Below are 24,811 nucleotides of genomic sequence, written 5' to 3' on the forward strand. Positions count from 1 at the left end.
TAAAATTGATCCTTTCGTTTTCTATTAAATGTATTTCGTAGATCTATATGTAGTACAATATAAACCAATAAATCTATCGTTGTATCAAATTTAAAACAGAAAAGATCAGCTTTATTTACGTGATAAATAAACAAAAATTATTTGGCTCTGATCTTTAAAAAACATTAACATTTATGATTTAGCAGAAAGCAAGATAGAACTTATAAAGAAGACTTAACAACTGGACACCTTTTGAAGCACTTTAATGCACTATAACTCAATTCTGGTCAACCAATCACCAAAAAATTTGTCTAGAATATAGCACAATTTTAGGCAAAACCTAGTTGGTCGCGGAAGAATTCTAACCAATACCCGCGGCTCCATCATTAAAGCGGCTCGAAGGAATACTGTGGGATTTTAGTTGGTAAGAATCCGACATAACCCACGGCTCCTTAACCGGAGGCCGTGGGTATCTATTCAAGATTTCCCCACTTAAAAAAAGCAAAACCGAGTTATATTCTTAAGAAGCAACCAGCATAAAATGAGTCTAGAATATAGCACAATTTTAGGCACAACCAAGTTTTATGAATCCTCAATATTATCATTCAATTGTAAGATAATCAACCAAACAAACCCACGAACAGTTATCGTCTCAGTTTCACAGGATTCAGTATCAAATTACACGAGGTTATTTGAAAAGCAGTCACGTTTTGAATTATTTCTTAGCGGTAGTTTATACGGCTTTCTGAATTAATAATCGCTTCTTTGATGAATGGAAAATGTTGGATTTGTTGTTTGTTAAATGTATTTTGATAAGTCATTTTCTATAAGGGTCATGCTGACGGATCATGGAATCAAGTAGGTATGTACCAACATAAACATACTTATTCGTATAGCAAGGAATGTGAATAAAACATTATTAATAAGTATTTGAAATTGATTTAATCACTGTCTCAATTCGTTTCCTAGCTCTATTTAATGTGCCCCCTACACAAAGGGCAGCGTTGGCCCAACAAATGATCGTAGTTAAACCGCCATTATGGCGATTATGAAAAAGCATCTACAATGATGGCCGATCATAGACATTTAGGCCTTTTACACAATCGTGATTGCCTCTACTCGCCCTTTGTAGGGCCCAAAATAGCTTGTCTTGACAAAACTAGACGCTAAATTCTAAATTCGCCACACCAAAGCGTATATTAAAGCCAAAAACTCGATCTCTGTCGCGTGTAGACTGTACAAATTGCTTGAGCGCGGCTGGCATGTGCAAATTCTCGTGACGTATGACGTCATAGTGTGGATTAGGTACTGTTTGCATTCGCTTGTTTCCATCAAATGTGAGATTGGCTCCGAAATGCAGGTCATTTGAATGTATTGTCTTACTCATTTAGTTTAGTGATTTTCGCCTATTTTTTTGTTGTATTAACTGGACTAAATTTGTGCACGATTTAACAAAGTTGTATTCGTCAAAAGGTTGTTCGTTTCTATGATTGAATGTTTTTATTCTTTTACTAGCTGTGCTCCGCGGTTTTACCCGCAGTGCTCCGCTCCTGTTGGTCTAAGGCTGATGATTATATTTTTATATTTTTCCATTTATCCTCGATAAATGGGCTATCTAGCACCAAAATAATTTTTCAAATCGGACCACTAGTTCCTGAGATTAGCGCGTTAAAATGTGTGTAGATTGTTTCATCATTTCGGTATGGAATGTGTCTGGTAGTGGTGGGTTGTTAGGTGTAATGTTAGCTATGGCTATGTTTATGAGTGTCAAGTCTATGATCAAGCTGATAGATAATATGATGACATTCTGCTATAATGATCGCGATCATGACTTATAAAGCCGGGTCCACATTTGTATCAAGTAATCGTATCCGTATCAGGCGTATCGTATCGAGTATGCGTATCCTAAGTGTGGACGCCCATTTTGAACATACGCGTGAGCCACGGTTCGGCCAAAAACCATACGATATTTATATTATACCATACGTATCCGATACGACACGTATCAGATACGCGGTTAATAGCGATCGGGGTGTATCATGATACGAAGTGTATCACGTTCGCGATCATTTTGAGTCCACACTAGCAAACATAATAAGCGTTGATGCTACGCGACGGAGATGTGATACGCGAAAATGATCAAGTGTGGACCCACCTTAATATGACGTATGATGGAAAATGTTAAAAAAAATGTGTGCCTGTACTAGTGTACACACGTAAGAAGTGAAACTTCTTTATGACCTTATTTTTCAAAAAATAATTAACTATATGCAACTTTACAGAAATACGTCGAATCACGCGTGGTAGGGATAAGAGACAGATGGCGCGTAACGGAAAAATGTTACACTAAATTTTTTTCCAACCCCGATAAAGAAGTTTCACTTTGTGACAAAATTTGTGACAATTTAAAAGTGCTTTTATAAAAAGTCTAATTGAATAAATAAATGTTTGAGTTTGAGTTTGAGTTTGAATAATCAACTCACCGTGAATGGCATGCTGTTCAACGCAAACTCCCCGCTATACCGTTGGTATTGTTTCATTTCGGTATCAAGGGTCTCTGGGAGTGGTACAGGGCCTGCTAATGGTAGACCCAAGTTTGTTGTTAGGTGTAGTGTGGAACGAAGGTCTGTTTCTGATTCGTTTGATACATCCTGTAGAAAGAAATATTAGTTGTGTATATTTTTAACTAGCTTTCCGCCCACGGCTTCGCCCGCGTTTCCAAAGAAAAACCCGCATAGTTCCCGTTCCTATGGGATATCCGGGATAAAATCTATCCTATGTGTTAATTCAAGTTACTCTCTATATGTGTGTAATTTTATTGTAATCGGTTAGGTAGTATTTGCGTGAAAGGGTAACAAACATCCATCCTCACAAACTTTCGCATTTATAATATTAGGTTATTTATTAGGATAGTAGGATGTTTACTACTTAACTAGATGTTGCTTGCTCCTGGGATGAATTCGAAGTAAAAGTACTACATAATTTAGAAATAATTTACGTTTTTATGAGTGTAAGAATTTTCAGCAACGGTTAAGTAGTTCGTGAGATTAGTTAAGCTTTTTGCGATTGAGATAATATTTTTTGTTTTCATTTAGTGTCTTTCTAGTTGGACAAATATGAAATAGATTATTGTTTCTATTGGTCGTGACCAAAACAGGCAATACTGAAGCTACCAATAATTTATAGCTACACAATCATTATAGACATCTAACTATAAATTTCACTTAAAAACCACAATTTCACAAACCATTTCACAACTACCCTCAATGTGACGCAACTCCATTTTCAAGTCGCTTATGTTTGAATTCCGATCGCTTTCAAACTGACAACCCTTGTTAATGTCGGGGATATCTGGCTTCTTGACGTCACATTTGTTACTTTTACGTTGGCAGAGCATTATGATGAACATTATTACGAATATTATTATCGTTAGTAAGGACGCACCAGATATTATTATTATGAGGGATGATGATTCTGAAAAAATTGGTGATTAGTTTTTGTGTTAATATTTATAGTGATGATGAGTCTTTTTGATACAGATTAAATATAATTACAACAGGTTTTTTATTTGTTATGTTGATAATAACAACAAATTAATGATAAGTTCAAAGATTAGAAAATTGTAATAGGTAACAAATTTTCACACGACAATTTTATTACCACGCAAAATCAACTATTAAAACATTATAATTTTGTTAATATTTAAAAATTAACAGTTAAGATGAGATTTATTCAATTATAACATTTATCTTTCACAAGCAAATGACCAATTTACCGGAATTGTTTTTTTAGATTGCTAAAAAATAATTAAATTCCATTTTCTTTAATATACTTACTATCTGGCAAAAGATTTATTTGCATACTGTCCACTCCATACGCGTTGCTGACCGTACAATTGTATGAACCAAAATGTCTGGTTTGACTGTCTCTTATTATAAGTGTCGATTTTGTCAATCTATCTGCTAACGTTTCTTCGAGAAATACGTATTCCTAAAAAATAAATATTTCTTCACTCACAATATTTACATTACATGATTAACAATATATTAGGTCGACATAATATTACCTACCTACATTTAGTCCGGGATACATCGCCCATTTTTGCAAGTGATTACTATCAAGCTAATTTTTCGTGAGTAGCTTTATTTTGATGAGATGCCCAATAATTTCATGTACAAAACTCTCGATTGTGGTAGCTACCAGAGGAAACAAGGATAAAATATTTTGATTTGATGGTTCTCAAATATTAATTACTAACTGAATGTTTTTTTTTTGTTCAATCTCAAGATAATTATCTAAATTATTCGAAAAAATATTTGTCCTACAAAATCTATGGTTTGATCAAAGAGTCCCCCTTTCCAATGTGTATCGATAACGAAGTCATCATAAATGATTACTAACCAGCTGATTTTTTTATTTTCACATATTTAATACTTATATAATTCAACAGACATAATGTCCTACAAATTGCGTAATAAATATTTGAGAACCGTCAAATCAAAAATTTTTATCCTTGTTACCTCTGTTAGCTACCACAATCGAGAGTTTCGTACATGAAATTATTGGGCATCTCATCAAAATAAAGCTACTCACGAAAAATTAGCTTGATAGTAATCACTTGCAAAAATGAGCGATGTATCCCGGACTAATTTTATTATATTATAAAAAAATTATAATAATCATAGTAAAATAAATGGTAGAATTTTAAAAGTTCGAATAATGCTCTACAATCTTTCTTTTAACGTTTAGTAATAAGGTTTATAAGTATTTTCCAATTTATACAATTATTTTATATGTACATTTAAACAATGCTGATATAAGCACAAGCAAATGTGTCTATCAAATAAAATAACTTATTACGGTATTGCATAGTTTTTATCTCAGACTTAGAGCGCGGCGACCGAATGTAAAAATTCCGTAACGAAAAAACCTAACACCCCCCACTCCAACCGGCACAGCGATGCGATGCAATAGCTTTACCGCGGCAGTCCTCGAGTGCCACAATGGTGCCACACGTATTTTTTTAAGCTATTGCATAGCTTCTATCGCGGGCCTTGAGCGCGGGGAAAACCTCACGCTCCCCACGGGAACGGGCGCGGAGGTGTGGCTTGAAGGCATAGCATGCAATAGCTTTACCGCGGCAGTCCTCGAGTGCCACACGTATTTTTTTTTTTTTATTGCACGCCACACAAAAACGTATGAAATTATTAAAATATAATTCTCACAATTTTATTATACCATACCTAACACTACACTAATAACAGTTACTAAGATTACCTATAAACTCATTCACCGTACATAACACTATTTCTAAGAAAGGCTAAGGTGTTGAAGATCTCTAGAACAATATGAGTCCCTCTTTTCACGGAACATTCGAGAACCCTTTGGTTCGTTTGAAGATAGAGGATACTTTTACACTTAATTGAGGTATTATCCAACTATGGAAGAAAGGTTGTGTAGAATTCTATAGTGGTAGGTAGTGGATTAAACGATTTTTTGTTTTAAAAATATCGTTACTGTTATAATTTTTGTTTAATCTGTGAATCAAAATCTACTAACGGTGGTAATTTGTATTTTGTAACCAAAATAACAATATTAATCATTTGTGTCATAGTGGATAAAACTATTTGTTTTTTATTATAATCTGAGCAGTTTCTTGTGTTATTTTTTCTCAAATCAGCTTTTTATCTTTCTTCCACTATTGTGGAACCACACGTCATTCTATCATCGAAAATAACATTTAAACAACTTTACCAATTTGTCTATTATAATGGATGACGCTGATATTATGAATAAATTACTTTTTCACGTACCGTGGCTGATCTATTCATTCTTACCAAACAATAAACATTGCTTACCCGTAACTATAATAAAATGTGAAAATAAACTTAAAATGCCACCGTAACCGATCTAACAATTCTTATCAAAAATTGCTTACCAATTACCCGTAATATTACATAATAAAAAATGGATAAACATTCGCCAACTATTTTTGGATCAACATCCAATTTGCCACGTTTTCACTATTATTAACAAATTTCACACTTACTTGGTTATGAAAAGAATTAATTTCATTTCCTTCATACGCCCACATAACAAGGTCTGGCTTGGGGACAGAGAAGGATATACATTCTATCCTCACGCTGTCTCCTTCTATCCCGTATTGCGTCTGATTGGAAATTATTTTTGGGGGACCTGTAACAAATTTTTGTGTAAAATAACCAAATCTTTTATACATTTTTCGTAAGTAGGTATTTAATAATCCGTTTTATAACTTTTACTTACATGAATTTCAACAATGAGAACTACATGACTGATGGCCTTAATATTTTACCAAGCAAAACTTGCAAATAGACTCTACGTCGATTAATTTTTAGAGTTAAATTTTTTTTCTTTAACAAATTAAAGAATAATTACAAAGTCAAATTTCGATCTAGACTAGACTCCATTTTTACAAATATGCCGTATACTCATACAAACAAACAAAATCTTAAACTTTCGAATCAGTATAAACAAGTACATGTTACAATCTTAACAGCAATAGGTATATCACTATAAGGAAAATAGCAACCTCCTGAGTTTTTCTCACAAATTAAATTAAATTTAACCTATAATAAGCCTCGCAGATTTACAAGGACAAGGATCAAATACCTTTCAATGGAGTGACCGTTTTAAAAGGAGTTTATATATTATACTTTTATTTATAAATAGTAGTGGGAGGTTAATTTCTTTAAGATATTTTGGAAACTAGCCTCCCATAGTTTCGCCCGCGTAATCAAAGTGTTCTCACATAGTTCTAATTCCCGTGGTGCTTCCGAGATAAATGTATTACCACAATTCTTACAAATAAATTACTTGAATTTGAATTTGAATTAAAAACTGTTTTAGTAGGTACTTATGTACTTTTTCAGGTCTCCAATATTACATTTGTACCAAATTTAATCCAAATCGGTTCAGTTAGAATTAGATAAAAACATACAGATGGACAGACAGACAATGTTTTAATGCATGCTAAAAAAAGTACTTTACACATTATTAAATATAGGTACAATTATTTAGTTACAAACCCCCTACATTCACACAATCTCGTATGCAAACTTTGATAAACTTTTCTTCTAGTACCAGGTGAGAACAAAGTTAGTGGTTTAACTTTTTCGAGTTTCATCGAGTTTAGTGAAATAATGGATAAGTTCATATGAATTGTGACTGAATGGATGATGTTATTGTGTAGCATTCTACATTCATCTTTCTTAGTTGTTTTACTTCTTAAGAAAAAATGACTTTTAATAAAGAGAAAAAAATTCACAACATCTCTTTTCAAAAATTAAACTGTCTTCAGACAAAAATCACACCCTCCTTATAATATTAGTATAGATGTATTACTAAAATATATAAAAATAAATGAACTAACCTTTAACATAAACCATAGCAGCCGCTTCAATATCCTTCCTGCCATCTATACTAGCTCTACACCAGTATTGCCCCGCTGATTGTTTCGTAATAGTCAATGAGAGGTTTGACGATTTACCTACGATCTGTGAAAGAAAATAATTTTAAGCATTTTTCAATCCGAGGTACTTATCAGAAACTATCGTAATAATTTCATTTTAGTAACAGACGGTCCAATCTTTTAATCCTATCATTAAAAGATTAGTCCGTCTGTCTTGTTTGAATCGATATTCAATAGTTACTGAAGTAAATTTAATTTATAACACAGGTATTCTATTTATACAAAACTAGGTTTCCGCCCGCGGCTTCGCCCGCGCAGTCAAAGAAAAACCCGCATAGTTTCCGTTCCCGTGGGATTTCCGGGATTGCGTCATTTTCCCGGGATAAAAAGTAGCCTATGTCCTTTCTCGGGTATCAAAATATCTCCCTACCAAATTTCATGCAAATTGGTTCAGTAGTTTAGGCGTGATTGAGTAACAGACAGACAGACAGAGTTACTTTCGCATTTATAATATTAGTATGGATTTTCTATAATTAATAATGTTACAACAGGGACCGTATTATAACCTCTTATTTCCTACAACCAGACATGGGTATTGCGATCATAATTTGAATTTTCCAATCAGTTCAATTCACGGCGTAAACTGTCTGGAAATAAGAGGTCATAATACGGCCCCAGGACTATTTAGAACCTGCATAACTGTGGTTACAACAAACAAACCTACAAAGTACAAACATCTTATCCTAAAAATCCATATTAATTAAAAGCAAAATACAAAATCGTTATTTTACTATTATTCTAGCATACGATATGAATTCTACAAACTTTCTATACAAGAACAACTAGCGAACACTATTTACAAATCCCAAGAAAGACACCTCTGTAGTGAGACTATCGCAGGCTGAAAGATTTAAATTCTTTCAAAGAACAACTTATAAACTGTTTTGAATACTATACCGTATACGTTTATTTATTTTGTTATAAAATTTTTGTATTTATATGACATGAAAATAAATAAAGCTTATGTCGATCCAAAAAGATCGTAAATTTAATTAAAAATATAACATATTAAATGTTTAAAACTATAAACAACATCAACTTACAATAACTCTATCTCGTTCATATCTCAACCAAAGGGTTTTAGGTTGTGGATGACCATCCGCCATACAGCTTAGAGTGGCTGACGACCCGGATTCGCCTTCCACGTTTTGTGGTTTGTGTTTGAATGTTGGACCGTCTGTAACCATTATCTCTATCAAGTAATTGCATAAATATAAAATAAATAGTAAAAATAGTTAAGAGTTCACAAAGACCCTTGTAGACCACGCGACCACACACGTCACTTTTAGATACGCGACTACAGTAGGGTTAAAAAGTGTGTTCAAACAATTAAATTTATAAATTTTGAAAATAAATAATAATTTCTAGACGATCGTGATTGAATTAAATATATATATACCTAATTTTTTTCTACAAAAGTTATAAATCATTATATTGTATCACACATTAAAAGTATCGCGCACGTCATTCTTTAAAAAAAATCATGGAGTTATCGAGGATCAAAACCAGAAAAAATACAGTCGAATTGAGCCTCATTCCTTTTTGATTAAACGTCGCTTGAAAAACATCAAACAGTCAGTTAATTACTTACAATATGGGTACAACATTATATTTGAAAGTAAGACGAAAAAAATAAATTCATCGTCTCCATTATAGAAAACAATTCTTAATAATACGAATTCTCAGCGCTTAAACGGAATTTCAGCATTCAGTACAATTGCTTATAATTCAGTACTTAAGATTTTACTGTTTTACAAAGACTTCGCAATTTACAACTTATTTTCTTCTTGACCTTTTTCGCGAAATTTTCAAATTTCCTTCCCATTACTTAAATTCAAGGGTATTCTTATATTAATCAACATTTTTACTTAGATTTGAATGAACGAACATTGTCAAGGCTTGAATTTGTAATATAATATAATTATTTTAAAATAAAATCAATGTACAATTCATACTTCAACTTCACTCTTTTAAATTTCATATTTCGACTGTTTTAGAACTAGGAAAAGGCAATACCTTCTCTAACTTCTGATGAATGAAATAATATATTGCACATATACAATTAATATTTTCTATCCAAATATCACACGAGGAAAGTCACAATCTGGAGCTAGTTGAAAAACAAACTTCAATACTGCTTTGAATTTAAAGGAAGATTAAAAGACATAACATATTTATTAAATTAGATCAAAATTAATTCCACAATATTAATACAATGACTAATTATAGACTGCAAGATGATAACACACAAAGAATAAATAAATAAATATTTCAGGACAATTTTCACACACGGCACGATCTGATCCCATACTAAGCTTTCGCTTGTGTAATGGAAACCAGATGGCTGATAAAAATACATATTATGTATAATTTCACCCAGACACAGAGCAAACGCCTACGGTATGTTCATCACACAAATATTTGCCTCGGGTGGGAATCGAAACCACGACCTCTGGCTTGGAATGCAGGGCCACTACCAAACAAGCCAATCGGTCAGAAATCTTGATTTTATAAGAAATACTAGCGGTCCGCCCCGTGGTACCTACATGTTTAAACTATCCTATCTCTCAAGTTGGATCGAACTGCACATGGTGTGCGAATTTTATTATAATCGGCTAAGTGTTTTAGGAGTCCATTGAGGACAAACATTGTGACACGAGATTTATATATATATTAAGAAGATTACAATAAAACAACTTACATGCCACCTCCAAAGCCTTAGTATCAGCACTTTTTCCTACTTCATTGTACACCTCACATTTTATAGTTGCTCCATTATAACTTCTCGATATATTCGATATTACCTGCAAAGAGCATTATTTAAATAATACTATTTTAAACTTAAATAAACAATATATAGTATATATAATAATAAACAAAATATTATTAACTTATTGCATAGCTTCTATCGCGGGCCTTGAGCGCGGGGACCGAATCCAGAAATTGCGTAACGAAAAACCTCACGCTCCCCACTCCGACGGGCTCGGAGGTGTGGCTTGAAGGCATAGCATGCAATAGCTTTACCGCGGCAGTCCCCGAGTGCCACATGTCTTTTTTTCGTATCACGACATAGTATAAAACCATTATAAAACAAAGTCGCTTTCTCTGTCCCTATGTGTGTTTAAATATTTAGAACTACGCAACGGATTTTGGTTCGGTTTTTATAATAGATAGAGTGATTCAAGGGTTTTAAGTACATAATTTATTATGTTTTAGACAAAGCGGTCGAAGCCGCGGGCGTAAAGCTAGACCTCATAAACATAAAAGTGTTCAACTCAAAAGAATTCCACAGTTAAACGACCTTTATATAAATTTTTTATCAGAGTGCACGAAAATATTTTACAAATTTCACCGTACCTACTCTTTGATACCAATATCTTTATTCAAATTATATGAAACACCCATGTTGATGAAATATGCATATTGCAGATACTTTCCGAGGCAGGAATATAAAAATATCTTTCGAGACTATTTTTATATGTCTGAACTTTATAATATGAACTAGCTTTCCGCCCGCGGCTTTGCCCGCTTTGTCTAAAACATAATAAATTATGTACTAAAACCTTCCTCTTGAATCACTCTATCTATTAAAAAAACCGCATCAAAATCCGTTGCGTAGTTTTAAAGATTTAAGCATACGGACATAGGGACAGAGAAAGCGACTTTGTTTTATACTATGTAGTGATGATGTATCCGATTTGAATAGGGAATACTTATACACTAACTAACCGTCTAAAAGTAATCATAGAAACATACAAAATATCTCTGGATATAAAAATTGGTCCTTTGAGACTTCAATTCAATATATTCTGTTCATTTATATTTATCTACATATTTAACTATACATATATACAGCTGAAGAATTTGTTTGTTTGTTTGAACGCGCTAAGGAACTACCTCCTGGTCAGATTTGAAAAAAATATTTGTGTTAGATAATAATTAATAACCCATCGAGGAAAGCAATAGGCTGCACATCATCACGCTAAGACCAACAGGACCGGAGCAATGCAGGTAAAACCGTGGGGCACAGCTTGTTTTATTTATAGGAATTTACTTTTATCCTGGGTCAGCCCGGGCGGAGCCGGGTCGATTGGCTAGTCGTGTATAATTAAATAACAATAAGTTTTATTCGACGACAACGCGACCCAATTCGGGTCCACATGTACCTTCATTGTAAAACTGTCTGTTTAATTTTGTTTACAAATTAAATTTCACATAATTATATGGGGATAAGCCCCTTGGTCATGAATATTCAAAGAGATTTCGGAAGTAACACAAATATAGGAGTGCGTACCTACCTTTATATTGCGGGATCTGCTATAATTACAAAAATATTAAGAATAAGAATACCTATAAATACTGAAGATATGATTGTGCAATAATTCAAAAGCTATAACATGGCACCATCTCTATCACTTAATAATACAAAGCCGCTTCCCGCTGTCTGTCTGTCCCTATGAGTGCTTAGATCTTTAAAACTACGCAACGGATTTTCATGCGTTTTTTTTATAGACAGAGTGGTTCTTGTGGAATTTGATAACATTAATACTACGCGGGCAAAAAGCTAGCACTCTATAAATTATAATGTTTAGCTTTCTATATATACTTATATATATACCTTCTCCAAGAATAACCTACGCTGAAGTTCAAGCAGACTAATGAATTTATGCGTAATCAAGACGATTCAAATTGAACTATCTATTTATATACTCACCAATTCATTGCTATTTGTGTTCCCAGCTCTCTCACTGTTTACATACCATTTGTATGTCAAGTTATTCGGGTTTGCTGTCGCTTGACAACCTGAAAGAAAATAGGATTTAAAATCTACCCCCATTTGACAGAAAATCTATTGAAAAGTCGCCTATTTTTCACAACTATTTAATCACTGATAAAATAGCCGATACACAGAGGTACGTAAAGCTGGCGATGAAAAATTAGCGAAATTAAAAAAAAACAACACCAGAATTTGTTGCTTATTTGTTGCTAATTAGTTGCTATAATGACGATTTTGTTGCTCAACCCGTTCGCTGAAAATCAGCAACAGTTCTAGCTTAACGTTAAGGTAGCGTGAAGAAATCGGAAAAAGGGATGGATCGTTGCAAAAATGCAGGTGAATTTGTTGCTAATTTGTTGCTGCATAAAAACAGTGAAAATTTTGAATTTTTTTCATTGGCGCCAAAAATAACACTGGCCACGTCAACTTAATTGTCGATTTTCGGTAGTGAAACATAAAAAAAAATTTGTTGCTCCTCACATCGTTCACTGGCACAGTGTACAGAGCCAGCAACAAAATAGAAACCGGAAGAAGAGTTAATTTTGAAACCGGTTTGCTAGAAATTCGTCCACGCCAGCTTAACTGTCGATTTTCGGTAGTGAAACATAAAAAAAAAATTTGTTGCTCCTCACATCGTTCACTGGCACAGTGTACAGAGCCAGCAACAAAATAGAAACCGGAAGTAGAGTTAATTTTGAAACCGGTTTGCTAGAAAATCGTCCACGCCAGCTTAACTGTCGATTTTCGGTAGTGAAACATAAAAAAAAAATTGTTGCTCCTCACATCGTTCACTGGCACAGTGTACAGAGCCAGCAACAAAATAGAAACCGAAGGTAGAGTTAATTTTGAAACCGGTTTGCTAGAAATTCGTCCACGCCAGCTTAACTGTCGATTTTCGGTAGTGAAACATAATAAAAAAAATTTGTTGCTCCTCACATCGTTCACTGGCACAGTGTACAGAGCCAGCAACAAAATAGAAACCGGAAGTAGAGTTAATTTTGAAACCGGTTTGCTAGAAATTCGTCCACGCCAGCTTAACTGTCGATTTTCGGTAGTGAAACATAAAAAAAAATTTGTTGCTCCTCACATCGTTCACTGGCACAGTGTACAAAGCCAGCAACAAAATAAAAACCGGAATTAGAGTGAATAAATTGACGAATTTCTAGCAAACCGGTTTAAAAATTAACTCTACTTCCGGTTTCTATTTTGTTGCTGGCTCTGTACACTGTGTCAGTGAACGATGTGAGGAGCAACAAATTTTTTTTTTATGTTTCACTACCGAAAATCGACAGTTAAGCTGGCGTGGACGATTTTCTAGCAAACCGGTTTCAAAATTAACTCTACTTCCTTTTTCTATTTTGTTGCTGGCTCTGTACACTGTGCCAGTGAACGATGTGAGGAGCAACAAATTTTTTTTTTATGTTTCACTACCGAAAATCGACAGTTAAGCTGGCGTGGACGAATTTCTAGCAAACCGGTTTCAAAATTAACTCTACTTCCGGTTTCTATTTCGTTGCTGGCTCTGTACACTGTGCCAGTGAACGATGTGAGGAGCAACAAATTTTTTTTTATGTTTCACTACCGAAAATCGACAGTTAAGCTGGCGTGGACGAATTTCTAGCAAACCGGTTTCAAAATTAACTCTACTTCCAGTTTCTATTTTGTTGCTGGCTCTGTACACTGTGCCAGTGAACGATGTGAGGAGCAACAAATTTTTTTTTATGTTTCACTACCGAAAATCGACAGTTAAGCTGGCGTGGACGAATTTCTAGCAAACCGGTTTCAAAATTAACTCTACCTTCGGTTTCTATTTTGTTGCTGGCTCTGTACACTGTGCCAGTGAACGATGTGAGGAGCAACAAATTTTTTTTTATGTTTAACTACCGAAAATTGACAGTTAAGCTGGCGTGGACGATTTTCTAGCAAACCGGTTTCAAAATTAACTCTACTTCCGGTTTCTATTTTGTTGCTGGCTCTGTACACTGTGCCAGTGAACGATATGAGGAGCAACAAATTTTTTTTTTATGTTTCACTACCGAAAATCGACAGTTAAGCTGGCGTGGACGAATTTCTAGCAAACCGGTTTCAAAATTAACTCTACTTCCGGTTTCTATTTTGTTGCTGGCTCTGTACACTGTGCCAGTGAACGATGTGAGGAGCAACAAATTTTTTTTTATGTTTCACTACCGAAAATCGACAATTAAGTTGACGTGGCCAGTGTTATTTTTGGCGCCAATGAAAAAAATTCAAAATTTTCACTGTTTTTATGCAGCAACAAATTAGCAACAAATTCACCTGCATTTTTGCAACGATCCATCCCTTTTTCCGATTTCTTCACGCTACCTTAACGTTAAGCTAGAACTGTTGCTGATTTTCAGCGAACGGGTTGAGCAACAAAATCGTCATTATAGCAACTAATTAGCAACAAATAAGCAACAAATTCTGGTGTTGTTTTTTTTTAATTTCGCTAATTTTTCATCGCCAGCTTTACGTACCTGATACACAGGAAGGGTATAATATGTAAGTCTACTTAAATAAAACAAAGTGCTTTCTGAAGCAAATGCGATTATAAACAGAGATAACTTTTAAGATAAGTCTTTGGAAACATAACAATGATTACTGAGAGAAGATTTTTTTATAGAAGAAAAGGCAAACGAGCATGTGGATCGCCTTGTGGTAAGCGATTCCACAGTCCATAGGCATCTACAGACGTGTCTGTAGATGTGTTGCCGACTTTTTAAGATTGAGGTAGGCCCTCTTTTTAAATGCTTGGATATCATAGGCGCTTGAAAATATTCTATACATATTGTGGATTACTAGAATGATAAACAAACCTAATATAACAGCATCTCCTTCATGTATCCTGCCATTAGTTGATCCGGCTTTTACGTATATTCGAACACGTGGTGCATATTGTACCTATAACAAAAATATTAGTTAATTTACAAGGTAAAAGCTTTGATTTCAAATATAAAAGGAAAGCGAAAATTTTCCATTAAGATTACCCACTTTTAATCTATATTCGCCAGTATTTTTAGACAAATAGATGATATTTTCGTTCTTTCTTCAAATCTTATGGCCAATGAGGATTTTTAGCAATGATAAACCCAATAGCTATTCGGTACATGATGTTAAAAACATTATTAAAAATGTGAGTTAGCTCTCTCACTTTCAAATATTTGCTGTCTTACCACAAAAAAAACTTTAGAAAGGGTTTAACTTTAAGCGCGGGTTCTCTTTAATCTGGATTCGTCGTATTTCACATTGACAACTATTAAAGTGACAGATCCCTGGTTTAAAGTTAGACTGTGTTTTAAATTGTTTTGTAGTAAGACCATTAGCTAGCTTTTCAATTACGAGTGTCTAGATAAACATCATAATATTCTATGCGTATAATTTTCGGTCAAACATTGCTCTCTCATACTGTTATAAACAATCCTTATCAAACATAACGTAAAAACATTTATACTAGCTTACACAAGATATAACGACGTAAGAGCCTTCCTTTTCACTCATTTATTTTTCAACCAGACTTTTACAAGTGCTTTTAATCGTCAAAATACACAAAAAATATTCACTGCAGTAGTCAATATTCGTATAAATTTTGACGATTTACAAAATATACACTTTTACTTCACAGGTCGCAACAAAATACATTCAATTAAGGACATGTGAAACTCACTTCACTCCGTTGATAGTTAATTCATTTACCAACTTCACACCAGTCCGGAGCAGTTGAGCGCAGATTTAAACAGACTACCTCAACTATGTAACTAAATTATCACCAAGTGAAATACATAAACATTACTTGGTGCGCCACAATTCAAATACTTTGATTTAAGATTCCATACGTCGTGGTAGGTAGAAAAATACCACGATGGGTAATTAACATCATTTATTTTAAGTTACATATCGTTTCTGTAAATTTTGTTTTTGTGTGCATTGTACAATAAAGTGTTTTCTATTCTATTTCTATTTCTAACATCATATATTAACACTTTAAAATATCATAAACATATTTTTTTGTTCAAATTATTTTTAATACAAAACAAAGTTCTCCCAGACCTCCCAGTCGAAAGTTCTGACGTCACAAATACAAAAAAAAATGTGTGCGTGTACTAGTGTACACACGTAAGAAGTGAAACTTCTTTATGACCTTATTTTTCAAAAAATAATTTACTATATGCAACTTTACAGAAATACGTCGAATCACGCGTGGTAGGGATAAGAAAAAGATGGCGCGTAACGGAAAAATGTCACGCGTAACGAAAAAATGTTACACTAAATTTTTTTCCAACCCCGATAAAGAAGTTTCACTAGAAGTTTCACTTCAAAAAAAAATCGAGATCCTCCTCCTATTTTTCGGTTGAAAATTCGTGTTTGTTAAAGACATTACATAGTTGAAACTCGCATTATTTGAAGGTTCAATGTTGGATAGATAATTAAAAAATTCCAATCCGATACGTACGTACGTGATAGGTTTTTACGAGTAACCGAATCTACTTGCTACCTTTTGTCAGTCGCTAACTATACTATTATTTTATTAAACAGGCGATAATTTCACCTGATAGCAGATAGAGAAATCAATTAAAAGAACGTAAATATGTAAGTTAAATGGTTTAACTCATTTACAAACTTTACCGGTCCTTTTCAGTTCGGAAACGTAAATTTAGAGTCCTAACAATTTAACTACATTAAGGATCGAATTGGGGTAGAAATCGCTATTTTAGTTCGTATTCCGTTGTTATAGAGTTAAATTTTCCGTAGCTTGAATTCGGCAATTCGTATGTGTAATTTATTAAAGTTGCATCGCAATCGACTAATGAAAAAGGCTCTTAACCGACTTTAAAAATGCTTTTCATCTTGTAAGAGAACAAATAGTCACTTTAAATTAGCAATAATGCTATAAGTTATGTCTTATTTTATTTACTTTTATATTTGACAAATACATAAAGTATAGGCAACATTGATAAATTTAATATAAATGAGAGTATAAATTATAAAATACTAGCGGTCCGCCCCGGCTTCGCCCGTGGTACATATTTACGTTTTCTCTACATAAAAACCATCCTCGTACTTCAAGGAATATAATAAAAAAAGAATTATCGAAATCGGTTCAGCCGTTCTCGAGTTATGCGCTTACCAACACATTTTGCGATTCATTTTTATATATAAGACTAGCGGTCCGCCCCGGCTTCGCCCGTGGTATATATTTACGTTTTCTCTACATAAAAACCATCCTCGTACTTCAAGGAATATAGTAAAAAAAGAATTATCGAAATCGGTTCATCCGTTCTCGAGTTATGCGCTTACCAACACATTTTGCGATTCATTTTTATATATAAGACTAGCGGTCCGCCCCGGCTTCGCCCGTGGTACATATTTACGTTTTCTCTACATAAAAACCATCCTCGTACTTCAAGGAATATAATAAAAAAAGAATTATCGAAATCGGTTCAGCCGTTCTCGAGTTATGCGCTTACCAACACATTTTGCGATTCATTTTTATATATAAAGACTAGCGGTCCGCCCCGGCTTCGCCCGTGGTACATGTTTACGTTTTCTCTATATAAAAACCATCCTCGTACTTCAAGTAATATAATAAAAAAAGAATTATCGAAATCGGTTCAGCCGTTCTCGAGTTATGCGCTTACCAACACATTTTGCGATTCATTTTTATATATAAGAAGAAGAAGATGTATATATTTAGAATTTCTTAACATAATATAACAGTTATAATGCTAAAAAGTTTATTTTTTTTTATTTAAGTACCCTTATATTTTAAACAAATAACAAACATGACGAACATTGATAAATTAAATCTAAATGATAGTATTTATAAATGTAAGTTACAACAACTACAATATAGAATCAGTTACATGGTGATTTATTACTATTATATTATATGCAATACTTACATAGTTTCCATGATAAAAAGACACAAAATTAATTGAAATAAACTACATATTTGTAAAGTTTATGCTCGTCTAGTTTTTAAGAATTTAAATTGAAGCGCTACTGAAAAATAGCTATGAAACCAAATTTCTGTATAAATTCTTAAACCTAAAATTTTCCAGTTAGAGCACAATTTCCCAATTTTGTATTCAATAAACACTTTCAGAGCCGCGTCAATCTAACGTAATTTAATTTACGCGGTATAGCTGAAAAGACAAATGCTGTAACCCACATAGTTGATCTATGTCATAATTTATTAAAAATATTTATTTTATTTAAATGAATGTCTGTTTGAATTGAATATGCTTCAAAAATATACTGAAATGATTTTATAAAACCTTTCACCCACAGAAAACTACATTATTCTTGAGTGACATAGGCTATTTTTAATATTTATTTTTATCTTGGGTCAAATTGAGCGGCTAGTTTGTTGTAGAGACATAAATTTAAGATTAAAATACTGATTCTACTACTACAAATAATAATAAATACTCCTAATCCAATTTCAGTTTGTATTACTTGTCGACATCTGTTGCTATCTATTACGAACACAAAGAAGATACGTGTTCTTATTACGAGATCTAAAAATAAAGCTAAGTGCTTACGTAGTTGACATTTGTTTAAATGACACTGCAGAGAAGCCATTACAAGTGAAATAAGTTTTATATAGATCACTTAATCTTGAAAGGTTTTACGAAGAAGTCTATATAAAGATAAATCAGTATGAAGGTGTAATTATTATATTAATATCGTCGGCCTACGGGATTGTCTGTCAATAAATACATTGTTTTGCTATTTGTCGCGTTCTGAAATTGTTTGAGTATAAGTAACAATGTTATAACATTTGTATACAATTGTATACAATTGTATATGCTTATCATAAGACGAATCCCAGTTACCAGATCATATTTTTAATACTACTGCTGTTCGATGTAATTCACACGTTCTTTTTTCTCATTTCTTTCACGGTTTAGCTTTTTTCTAAATTTCGTGTACGATTTGGTAATTGTTACTGGTAAACGATACTTTATTTTTAATTTAAATACTATTTTATTACCTAGGTACACAACAATACACACACAGCTTTCACTCCAATCTTTCATATATTAAAATTTTACCATGTCATGTTTGAGTAAGACTACAGTATTTTCAATTTGTGCTATCATCAGCCCTTCTCAAGAGGGATGTTATGAATATTAAGACGCCATTACACCGTTGACGAGGGAATTTTAATGTCTGCTTATTTACTGTTTATCGTGTTATCGAAAATTGGTTACACTGAGGGTAAAGCGCTTTACGTTTGGCCATGGTAAGTGATTTACTGAATATCTAATTTAAATTGTGTAGATTGACAGATGAATTAGATTTGTGCCACTTTTTAGTGTATACGCGTTTTATAGCAATGAATAAATGTTAATTATTACACCTTAATGACTATGATAATTGTTTATGTGACCCCTTGGATACTGGATACCCAGAAGGGTATCCAGAAAGTTGATTAAATCTATTTTGACATAATTTTCACTGAAAGAAAGCATGTTGAATTGGTCACACTGAAATTAACAATGAAAATTGACTGTATGGTGTAACTCCAATTGTCAATTATTGGGTTCAAGTATTAATCGCACTGACTGAGGTTAGTTTTGCTACAAACATGACGATTTCTTGATGTGTTTTTCATCGAATTGAGTAAATAATTTACAGATTTACATTCATTACCTTTAGTGTTTACTAACACCACTGTTTATTTTTCATTTTATTCTAAATTTATAACTGTACCAGTCATAATAACACCAAAAACTTCTCAGACAATGACAGCAAGAATGAACCATCTCTTCCTATTTTTAATTAATGTCAATTTTCATTAAAACAGACCTCGGAGCACAAAATCTCGCTTCATTTCAAAGTCAGTTAAAGTTTCATAGGGACAAGCTGTTCTATAGAATTATTATGTATCATTATTTTAAAACTATAAATATATTATTTTACAAATCGCTTAAAATATTTGTCACTGAAGGATCTTTTCATTAAGGTAACTGAAATCAATTAATCAATATTTCTTGAACAAGTTAATTAATGTAAAAAAAACACATGAAATTTAATAACCATTTTTATAAAGTTATTTTTATAATTAAGACAATTCTTACGACACCTCTTACATTTATAAAATACGAAAAGTCGGTATAAATTGGCGCAGTATAGCGAAAAAATTCATATGCATAGATAAATGAGATAAATCCTAAAAGAAGCACCTTTTAATGAAGAACGTGGTGACCTTGAACATAATATTTGTGTAGAGAAAAGAAACTTATTATTATTATAACGATAAATAATATTAAACTAAATTCAATTAGAAAGTGCTACAACACACTAGTAAGTTCTATTATTATATTATATTAAGCAGCAACAAAGTAATCGTATAGGGTGCGACCCCTTTTAAACGTTCGAAAGCGTTAATCATGGATATCGCGAGTCTAGACGAAGCCGTATTGCCAGGATTAATGTGAAGCTTCAAATGCCTTGTTTTTTACTTTGTACGAAATTTTGATTGTGTAACAATGTTAATTATTGAAGATCTATCAAATTGTTTTTTGTTTTAGGTACCTACTTATGATGTGAATTATTATTATCACGTTAACGGCTTGTGATGATAATTTACGATTACAAATTATCTTATAGCGCTTACTGACGTTACATTTACGACTGAAAAGAAAACAATATTTGGATTTATTCAAATCAAATTAATAATATGTTATTAAATGATATAATATGTATTCGTCGAAAATCACTACATATAAAACAAAGTCGCTTTCTCTGTCCCTATTTCCATATGTCCCTTTGTATTCTTAAATCTTTAAAACTACGCTACGGATTTTGATGTGGTTTTTTTAATAGATAGAGTGATTCAAGAGGAAGGTTTTAGTATATAATTTATTTGGTTTTAGACAAAGCGGACGAAGCTGCGGGCGGTAAGCTAGTAAACTATAAATATCACAATGAACAAAGAGGTCTACGATTATCAGTTTTATAGTTCTGTCTACTGTGTTTATAATGAACTCCATGTTCATTAAATGCTAAGTTCTAACTCTATCAAATTTGAAATAGTCTTAAACTTTGCTTGGGATAATCTACTTCAAAACATCTAATCCTTTATCAATTATGGCTTTTGTCATATTATAATATTAATCAATTTGAAGAAAGATTACCCGCGCAAGGGCAACGTACTATCGTTCTACTGATGAAGATATTAAATACTTAAATAAATAAATCGTTTATTTCACACCATTATAATATGTAACATACATTTATTGACCCAGGCTCCTATTATTATGGTTAGGGAGCCAGGTGCAAATTTGGTTAACTATTTCCTCTCAAGAGATAATTCGTCAGACGCATGAGAGTATAGTATTATAAAGCCTCGTGAACGTCAGCTGGCGCTCTGTTGGGGGGGTGAGCGGTTGTAGCCTCCCACGCACATAGGAAAAAAAATACATTCATTCATTCATTTCCTCTCAGCTAAAAATTTGTCAAATTGTAGCTAACCCAATATCTCAACGAAAAAAAATAGTCAGCTGGTTACAACATGGTGTATTATACGTCAGCTGGTGTCTCGAACATGAAAGTTAAATTTAAAGAAAAATTTATTTTCCGTTATTTCCTCTCAAACAAAAATTTACCTGATGATAGCTTATATGTAACTGTGGATAAATATATATGTCAGCTGGCTGTATCTTGGTGGAAAAACCGTCAGCTGATACGGGAGGCTACAACCGCTCTTCCCCCCAACCGAGCTCCAGCTGACGTTCACGAGGCTTCATAATACTATACTTTGATGCATTTTACTAATTACCGCTTGAGAGGAACTTGGTCATAAAATCTGCTGCTGGCTCCCGGACCATTAGGTATATGTTCTATTGAAACTTTGTTATTATTACACACAAAAACGACTTATCAGATTTAAGTATAGATCATAATCTGGATTAGCAAATAGGCCACAACGTATTCGAGTTTCATAAGAAAAAAGCCACAAGCAGAATTAAAACATTGAAATCAAGTGTTAGAGAAACTTTCTCTGTAACTAATACTGACGTAAGCATCACTTTAATATTATGTTTGTAAATGGTAATTTAAATAACTACATATTTAATTTATTTTTGTACCTTACCTTATTTTTATTTTGGTGCTAAATAAAGGCATATCTAAATAAATATCTAAGTATAACAAACGACTCTTAGGATAGAGGACTTTATGAATAAAACTTTTACCTGTAACAATCTAAATACTCATCGCACCTCTCATAAAAGCGTAATGACTCTTTAAGCCAAATAACTTCAACCTACATTTTTATCTGTTACCAATAAAAACAAAATGTCCGTACTAAACGGATCCCAACTCCACCATCCAACTATTTGCATTACTTTTGTAGTGTGTCATAAAACTTGGATAGAGGTGGGTTTAGGATGCGTTCATGCCTCTAGGTGTAGCGACAAGCGATATGACAATCATATTCAAAAAGATAACATTAACCTAGTTAAGATTAACCTAATGATTAAATTTCTTTTCAGATGTTGAAAGCATGAAATGACAAACACATTTGATAAATGAGAACTTTATTTTTTTCGCTGTTGTAGAAAGAACGGAAGAAACATATTATTAAAGAGCATAAACGTAATAAGATATTATAAATTGCTCGCACAAATCTATGAAAAAGTATACAAAATGTTAGAAAATAATCGCATATAGGCAATGCTGCCTACGCAACGCTATACAACGCTCCAACGCTGATTTTCAGTGAGGAATGTCAAAGAACAGCTTTTCAATTGTTTTCGCTCAGTTTATCGCTTCCGCTTGTCAATGGTTACAGTCGTGATAGTGACATTATAGATCCAGCGAAATAGGGTCGAGTTAATTTGCCCTTTCGTGGGCAAACCGCGTAAATTCTACCATCGCTGCTGATTAATGAAAAAGGTTTGTGGCTAAGTGGTCTATAAAAGTTACTGCGTTACCATATGCGCTCGTTAAATGTATGAGTAACTGGCTCTCTTTAACATCTACCTTAATTAAGTCCCTGAAAATATGACTAAGTTCTTCTACGTTTAGGACCTTGTGATTTAGAATATCATTAGAATTTCTGCGCGATAATCGTTAAGTACCTACGCTGTGTCAACAATCTAATTGCCAACGATTTCCCGATTTCCTTTTTCGTCCAATAACTTTTCATTAACTTGCAATATTCCACCTCAAAATACGGCATTTGCTGATCCTCATTGCGCGTCGTCACGAAATTAGAGCACTACATAGCCCTCTTATTTTCACTTTACCAGTAAAAACGAGACCAGCCAGACTTGGCCTAGCCGTTTCACAATTCAGCACAAAATTAGCGAACAAACCCTGAAATTGTACCGTACGCGAAGCTCAATTTATACTGAACGGTATCGGGAGGATTTTGCGACGAAAAAATTGTGGTTCGGTTTTTTTTACCATCTGTTTCTTTATTACGTTTCTTTTATTCGTATTGGCTTTACTTAATTTATGAGTGCAAGTTGAATCGGTTTTATTTCGTTCGCCTTTTATTGATCTATCTAATGCCAATTCGCTTTAGAGGCTTTTTATTTCGTGTTCTAATTAAGTGATTGAGTTCAATTTTAAACTTAAGCTACAAAGGCAGTCGATTACATCGTTTTTCCGTTTATTCAATTGTCGCAACGTGCAGTTCTATAATTGCTTTATTAACGATAGGATTTGAAGAATGAAGTGAAATACTAACCTAATCTTATATATAAAAATGAATCGCAAAATGTGTTGGTAATAACGCATAACTCGAGAACGGCTGAACCGATTTCGATAATTCTCTTTTTATTATATTCCTTGAAGTACGAGGATGGTTCTTATGTAGAGAAAACGTAAATATGTACCACGGGCGAAGCCGGGCAGGACCGCTAGTTATAAATATAATGCAAAAACTGATCTTTAACAAAATGTATTATCGTCAAAGCAAACCATAACAACTTCCCGCTTAAAAATATGAACAATTTAAAATTGTCTAAATTCAAAGCCAAATGAATTCCTGGGATACGAATTAAACGTAACATATTGTCGTTTCTACTCAATTTACGTTTATCCGTTTCTCCTCTATCAAACAGAAATATACGTCCATTGTTACTTTTCATTTTATTATCCATCTGCTAGATTGCTTCAATAAAAATCGACGTTTCTATTAGATAGATTTTAATACTCACTTTTATCGTTATTGTTCAACGTATTAGAAAATACTTTAACTTTTTACGACGAGAGTAGTGGCTGTTTATAATCATTAGCTATATAATATGTATGGAAAATTATTATATTTTCTTTTATAAGGAAAAATATTACGCTATTGTTCGTGAAATTTCCTGGAATCGAACAATGGACGTAAAACTTTTCAAGGAACAAAGAGCACGTATAAGCAGTGGAAATTTGTCAGAAATTGATACCCGAAATTGAAAAGTTGTAGTGATCAGGAAGCAAGGCTTTCGAAATACTTGAGAGAATGTTTTAGCAGCGGAGTAGATGGTGATTTACATAAATGATTAACTTTATGGCACAAAATT

General features: G+C 33.2%; 1 protein-coding gene across 1 annotated transcript in view; it reads right to left on the minus strand.

Annotated features, from left to right (window-relative positions):
* Window positions 1–24,811, minus strand: part of LOC149896826 (irregular chiasm C-roughest protein-like) — an 82,412-nt gene that overhangs the window by 10,458 nt on the left and 47,143 nt on the right. Inside the window, exons 8-16 of the mRNA XM_090117174.1 lie at window positions 15,101–15,185; window positions 12,204–12,292; window positions 10,191–10,293; window positions 8,533–8,666; window positions 7,391–7,514; window positions 6,029–6,174; window positions 3,816–3,969; window positions 3,227–3,453; window positions 2,463–2,630 (exon numbers count right to left, since the gene is read on the minus strand). Of these exons, the coding sequence (XP_089973300.1) occupies window positions 2,463–2,630; window positions 3,227–3,453; window positions 3,816–3,969; window positions 6,029–6,174; window positions 7,391–7,514; window positions 8,533–8,666; window positions 10,191–10,293; window positions 12,204–12,292; window positions 15,101–15,185 (1,230 nt within the window). The remainder of the gene's footprint in view (window positions 1–2,462; window positions 2,631–3,226; window positions 3,454–3,815; window positions 3,970–6,028; window positions 6,175–7,390; window positions 7,515–8,532; window positions 8,667–10,190; window positions 10,294–12,203; window positions 12,293–15,100; window positions 15,186–24,811) is intronic.

This window comes from Colias eurytheme, chromosome 27 (genome assembly GCF_061535395.1).
Source record: "Colias eurytheme isolate Ceu_HAF_F1 chromosome 27, ilColEury1 Martin Lab GWU primary, whole genome shotgun sequence".
Lineage (NCBI taxonomy): Eukaryota > Metazoa > Arthropoda > Insecta > Lepidoptera > Pieridae > Colias > Colias eurytheme.